Below are 7,217 nucleotides of genomic sequence, written 5' to 3' on the forward strand. Positions count from 1 at the left end.
AGACAGTTAAATTGATTAGACCCAAACTGCAAATTCTGTTTCACCTGCAGTGGGTGGTATTGCAGATCTCAGTTCAGTCCTTTTATTCTTAGGGGCAGCTAACCTTGATTTTGCTCCATGTATGCATGGTCCCAGGGTCAATCAGAGATTTGGGTAGAGTGTATATAGAATTTAGAATTCCTCTTCTTTGGCTTTTTCCTCTTCAGGACTTCTTCCCCACTCTCTAGAGGCCATGGTTGTCCTGTTCTCTGTCCTCTGCTTCTTTAGCTGCCCTTCACTACTTTGTACCTGACACTCTGGCTAACCTCAAGCTCAGGTCATCAAAATAGGAAGCTCAGCCCATGACAGCCCTTTCTTCCAAATTTCAACTCACCTCTAATATATGTCTGCTCTTATTCACTCTCCAAGAGTCATTAAGTAAGATTGCGTGTTGGTTTGTCTGTGTGTATGTGTATGTATATGTGTTTTCTCCAGAGTATATAGTTGTTATCTGATGAAGCATCAATCTTTTGTGACCTTTTCTACCATACTAAAGACACAAATGCCCCAAATTCTACTATTTAATATAGCAATAAATGTGTGTGTGCTTTTGCCTAACTAAACTGTTGCAAATGCTACTTATTACTTCCCTTTATTCATTTTCCCATAATGTTAATATTTAATTTAAACCAGGTGTTGTTTTAATTGCTGATATGTAGCGTATTCACAGCTTAGCACCGTTTTTGCTGTTCTCAAATAACTCACAAAAAAGAGTAAGTAGAATTTTTAACAAGTTTGAGAAAAGGAAATTGGGATTCCAAAGATTAGAAGATCACGAAAGATCACACATGATATGGATTCACGTGTGTGGAGAGAAAAAACTGTCCATTTTGAGAGCAGAAACAACCTAAAGAAACCTTAGGAAATGCAAGCATTTCCTATGAAAGACTGGAGTTAGATCACTTAGGTGACTTTCAAAGATTGCATAACTAGTTAATGACTCAACCAGAATGATTTCTCAGTCTCAAGGATCAAACTAGTAGAAAAGTGGGCATAAAAAACCCAATGTCTGTTCTATAGAAAGAAGGACTTCCAGCAAAAGTGCCACATAAAAATGACAAACTAAAGAATTGTACTTTTTCTATATTAATTTAGAGGCATTTAAGCAGAGACTGAACTTGGCAGGGAAGCTGTATATTAAGCATTTGATGGGTAATTGAACTAGATAACCATTAAAGTTCCTTCCAGACCACAGCATTCACAACTTGACAATTCAGTGACCATTATCATTGCACCTAAAAGTGTCATTTTTAAGATTCTGACTCTATTACCTTGACACATTCGGGTGTATGGCCTAAAGAAATAATTTTTTGAATTGAGGGATTAATGTTCTTAGCATGTGGTGCTTGCAGAGCTATTGATGCTGCCTAAGAAAATATTTTAGAATTCCTGTCCATAGCAGACATAAATTTCACGTAATGAAATCATTTTCATAAAGTTGTCATTTACTCTTCTTTGCAAAGAAATTAAAGTTATGTTCTTATTATGGTTAAAGTCAACTCTTATATTAAACAATCAGAATTTTCTTATAAATCAGACACACAGACATACTAATGTATATAGAAATAGAGATATGTGGATTAAAATTTTCCTTGGAAGAATATTTCTTTGAATTTATTAATATAAATGTAACTTGAATTTTAAATTTTTAATCAAAGAGAAAATGTGAAAATTGTAACTTTTTTGTATTGTTCTATAATTCAGCTTAATGTACTCATGAGCCACTCCCTTTTTTCCAGTAGGACAATTGTTCTCAAAGTGTGGTTGAAGGACCCCTAGAAGTTCCCAAGACAATTTCAAGGGTTCTGCTAAGCCAAACTACTTCCATGCTATATAATATGGAGATATTTTTGCCCTTTTACTTTCACTCATGAATAAGTGTGCAGTACATCTTTCCAGAAACTACATGTTATGCAGGACATGTGTTTTTACTGCTAATGGAATATATGCTTGTGTGGAATATTCCTATGTTTTCTGAAATCTATAGCATATAAATATTTAAATTTTCATAAATTAACTTAATTTTTAATTAGTACTTACACTATTCTGTTACTATCACTGATTGTACTTCTTTTTATGGAAGTCATAACATGGATGTAGTTTTGTTTTGTGCTGCACCACGAGGCATGCGGGATCTTAGTTCCCTGACCAGGGATGGAACCTGCGCCCCCTGCAGTGGAAGCGCAGAATCTTAACCACTGGACTGCCAGGGAAGCCCTGATTATACCTCTTTTAATCTTTGTAAACTCATTATCATCCAGTAAATCTTACTCTGAAATTCTGAAATTCCCCTTGTACCTACATGGAAACACAAAAAGAAGTAGAAGTTGTCTAGATTTGTATGATTTTAAATTTAAAAAAAGTTCTAATATTTTAATTATTATCTAAAGATAATATTTTTAGTAATAATATTACTATTTTAGAATATAATCATTTATTTTCAAATAGAGGAAATATATATTTGAGGAATGATTATTGGCTTAAAAAAAGAAGACTCATTTTCTCAACCCACAGATGCACTATCTACAACTAAAAATGCTGAGAAAAATTAAACTCTCATATTAGAGGGTTATTTGACTAATGGAAGAGAGAAATCTTCTCTAAAGAACCTGGTGAAACTGTAACCAAGAAGCAAAACTGTGACAAAATGCTACTTTCCTCACCTTATAAATGCTAATAATTTTTGTATTGTGTCTTTTGAAACAGAATATTTTAAAACAGTTTTGTAGTGCCAGTTAAGCTGCAATGTTATTTTGAGACCAAGCATTCAAAAGTTTAAAAAATAAGTAATTAAATATTTAAAACATAGTTGGGCTAAAGTCTTTAGCAGACAAAACTATTTCTTACAGTTTTTCAAACTAGACTTTCAGAAGCCATTGAAACATCTTACAGGGAATGTTATCATATTCCATTGGCTAGAGAAGAACACACAATAGCTAAAAAAAATAATAAAACTTTGGACCACTGACATTGCTCAATGCTTGCTGATGAAAAATAAAAGCATTCACATCAGTGCCAATTTGTGGTATTAGAGCATCTTGTCAAATTAAAATTTTCCTTGCAAACATGGAGATGAGATAATATCTCATCTGCACAACTATACTTTTTCCCTTACAAATGGAGGCATGGCTGGACTTGCTCATTTGCTTGTATTCATCTGTTATGAATATCATCTGTATTCATCTGTTATGGATACTAAATAAGCAACCGGGAAGAGCTTGTTTTATGTGAATTTTTGGCACCAAGCACAAGTGACACTGAAATATTCAAAATATGAGTAATATTTTTTAATTACATCACTTTTTGGGCCCCATGGAAGAACTGTGTTGACTTGTGCAATGATGGTACAGAAGCAACTATGGGTAAAACTGCTGGTACCTTAGCACAAATCAAGGTACTGGTACCTAACTGTACTACTGGCCATTGTATTCTTCACTGATGGGTGTTTGTAAGTAAAGAAAATAACAATAAGGTCAATGTTAATTAGGAATATTTGGTTTCTTGGCTCTCCCTGAGCACTTAGGGTAATGGAATCTGGTGCTTGCTTTCTCCCTTGGAACATTCAGGGGACGTTTGAGGGATTTCACATGAGAGTGGTTTTAAGTTGGGAAGGAGAAGGATTCAGGAATGAGGGAGCATGTTGTTATCTTTCCAGAATTCCTCTTCATAGTTAATTGGTAAAAATATGAATGACTAAATCCATTAATCTTTTCCTGGATGGCTAATTTATTAAAAATTTTAACACAGAAATTCTTTGTTTTTCTTCACAAGTATAGTTCTAGGTTTGCAGATGTCCTTTCTGCTCTTACTTGTTTGTTATTTTATTGATTCTTAAATTTATTTACAGTCAAAAATATTTCATTTATCGTTGTCTCTCTCCCACTATTATAAGGCCCATAAGGATGGAGTTGATGTTTATGTTCTATTTGTTACTCCAGTGCCTAGAATAATGACAGGTACATAGTGGTTACTCAACAGATAACTGCAAAATGAATTATTTTTATTTTTATATTCAATTTAAATTGTCTGAATTTTGTGAGATTTTTTGTGAACTATGCTTCCAATAAATCATCCTTAAGAACAGCAACAACAAAAAAGTCTATCCAATTATATTTACCATTATTTACAAAACACACTAACAAACAAACAAAATTTCCTTTCTATGCATAGCAGGAATCTTTTAAAGCTTTTTTTTTCTGTTTTATTATTCTCTTTTCTGACTTGAGATTTATTGCATTTAATTTGTGATATCTCATTGTTTCTTCTCTCCAAATTGCTCTTTGATATTTTTGTTTATTTACATCTTCCAGACTTATTTAATAATAAATACATGTTCTTAAATATGGCTCTATCTAATGGGTTAAAATCATGTAAATCCCTGTTTATAGGATACATGAATAAACCAAAGACATTAAAAATCAGAAATGTTACTATACTTGTCATTCACTGACATTTTCTGGTGCTCAGTGCTGTGTTCCTTTCTGCTCAGGATATTAAAACTAGATCCAGCCTCACCCTGATTAGTCCTACACAACTGCGAGTCACCATGGACCTAATTAAAAGCCCTTTCCCTTTTAGTTAAAGACTTTGAAAAGTCTCTTTCCCAGTTCGAGGTTAGATGTACTTGTCTTCACATTCATATCTTTCTCACCCTAGCACATCCACAGGAACATCAGACAACAGTTAATCTGCTCCCTATTGCGTCTGAACTAGTTCCTGATTCCTAGTTCTTAACAGAATCTCCTGATGGGTTTGAAGACTGGTTTAGAATCACTTTGTTGATGAAAATAGTTCCTCTCCTTGTCTTATGTCAACCAACTCTTCCTGCTTTGTTTTATATACAACCCTTTGATCCACAGTTTGGAGAACTACAAATATACTAACGTACACCTGTGCTTACACAATCATACAAATACTGAATGATAGGGCACACAATCACCAAGATCAAACGTGAGCACTCAGGTCGGTGTTTTTGTATAGTGATGCCAGTTCAGATCACACTGGAGAGGGCTAATTTGGCTGGCATTGCTCTTAAAGGGCACAGGTGATTTTGCCCTTCCACATTCACAACATAGCACATCATGCTGCATCAATATGGCTGCACTGGCTGATGTAACTTCCTATGTAGTTGTTTATTTTTTATTACTATCATCATCATCATCACCACCATCATCATCACTATTTACAACTATACCTATTTGCTATTTCTTGGCATTATAAACACAGCATGAATTTCATTGTCTCATTAAATCAAAGGTGTTCTAGAATATTGAATGTACCTATATTTGCCAAATCCAACACTATTTTCCAAGCCACCAGATTCGTTTCCATTTTAAAGAAGAGAATTCTGATGTTCAGAAAAGTAGTTTTTCCCTAATGGCACACTGTATGTCATTGATGGAGCTGGTAATAAAACCCTAGTTGTGTGAATCTCCAACTCCATGCTCAACTGAAATTGCATTCTTCACTCAAAGCTAAAGGAGAAAATAAAAGTTACATGCTGATTCCACAGGATATGTTGTGCTAAACTAATGTCACCCATTTCATTCCTTGCAACCCAAGCATACTTCAAGTACTATTTACTAAATGACCTGTGAAGGTCATTTCATGCAACAGTACAATGTTTGAAGTTTCTGAGTTATCTATATTTTGAAATATTAACAAAATATGTTTTGTGAGCTTTCTACACCCTCATAAAGTTAATAGACCACTTACCTACACTAGTCTCCTAGTAAGGTTTTGGACTTATTCACTCAAACTAATAATGATAATGATAAGTACTGTACTAAGTAGTGAAGAAGGTTTTTTAAAAAGCTCCCTACCATTTGTCAAGCAAGCAATACCATTATAATTTAACATATACCATCTCATTGAAACTCCTTAAAAAACAATAAGATTGGTATTATTATTATTACTTTACTAGACATAAAGATAAAGCTTTGAGCATTCAATTCATGTAATTAATTAACAGAACCAAGTTTCAAATTCCATTCTTCAGATCAACATCTCCTACACTGAAAATAAGGCATTATTTTAAAACCTCTCAATTTCACATCTAATAATAAATATGAAACTGAATTTAAGAAAGAGAAACTACTAGACTCAGCCTCTCCCCACCAGCCCCACCATCACTGCTGCAGTCATGACTGCTGATGGGGTGGATGAATGCTTGCCTCTGCTCTCCGCATCCCATTCGAGAAATGTCACTCCCATGTCCCCACCATACTTACAAGAAAGCAGCCCCAGAGCAGAACCCCACCCCCGTACACAGCCATCGCCAGTCCAGATGCCAGTGGTATTTCAGTAATAAACTGCCATGTGTGCCAATCTCTCAATTTGGATGGCAAGCTTCACCAACACGTGGCTAAGTGCACGGTTTGCAATGATGCTACGCCAGTCAAAAATCCCCCAACAGGGGAGAAGTATGTTAGATGCCCTTGTAATTGTCTCCTCATTTATAAGGACACATCATGGCAAATAGGATGTCCAAGACCCACCTGTAGACACATAATTAACCTTGGCCCAGTAATGCTTATTTCTGAAGAACAGCCAGCTCAGCCTGCATTGCCAGTCCGACCAGAAGGTACAAGGATCATGTGTGGGCACTGTGGAAACATGTTCTTGTGGATGGAACTGAGGTTCAACACTCTGGCAAAATGCCCACACTGCCAAAAAATTTCCTCAGTGGGTAGTGCACTTCCTCGAAGGTGCTGTTGTGCATATATTACCATTGGAATGATATGTATTTTCACTGGAGTTGGATTAACTGTTGGCACCCAAGATTTTGCAAGGCAATTTCATGCAACCTATGTTTCTTGGGCAGTTGCTTATCTCTTAGCTTTGATCTGCCTTATCTGAGCTTGTTATTGGGGAGCCATAAGAGTGAGTTATCCAGAACTTGGTTTTGCATAAGCTTGTTTATGATTTGGTCATGCAGGTGAGAGTATCTAGCAGTTCTCAAGAAGCTACTCTGGACATCTTTAAATCATTTACCTAATGGATTTTTTTTTTTTTTTTGATGTGTTGGGTCTTCGTTTCTGTGCGAGGGCTTTCTCTAGTTGCGGCGAGCAGGGACCACTCTTCAGCGTGGTGCGTGGGTCTCTCACTATCGCGGCCTCTCCTGTTGCGGAGCACAGGCTCCAGACGCTCAAGCTCAGTAGTTGTGGCTCACGGGACTA

At 35.7% G+C, this 7,217-nt stretch overlaps 1 protein-coding gene across 1 annotated transcript; it reads left to right on the forward strand.

Moving 5' to 3' along the window:
* The first annotated feature begins 6,204 nt into the window (after positions 1-6,204).
* LOC118905512 (type 2 phosphatidylinositol 4,5-bisphosphate 4-phosphatase-like) lies at positions 6,205-6,897 on the forward strand. The gene has a single exon (XM_036872226.1). It carries the CDS (start codon positions 6,205-6,207, stop codon positions 6,895-6,897), a length of 693 nt encoding a protein of 230 aa, XP_036728121.1.
* Positions 6,898-7,217: the final 320 nt, after the last annotated feature.

The sequence above is a fragment of the Balaenoptera musculus genome, chromosome 12 (genome assembly GCF_009873245.2).
Source record: "Balaenoptera musculus isolate JJ_BM4_2016_0621 chromosome 12, mBalMus1.pri.v3, whole genome shotgun sequence".
NCBI classification, from domain to species: Eukaryota; Metazoa; Chordata; class Mammalia; order Artiodactyla; family Balaenopteridae; genus Balaenoptera; species Balaenoptera musculus.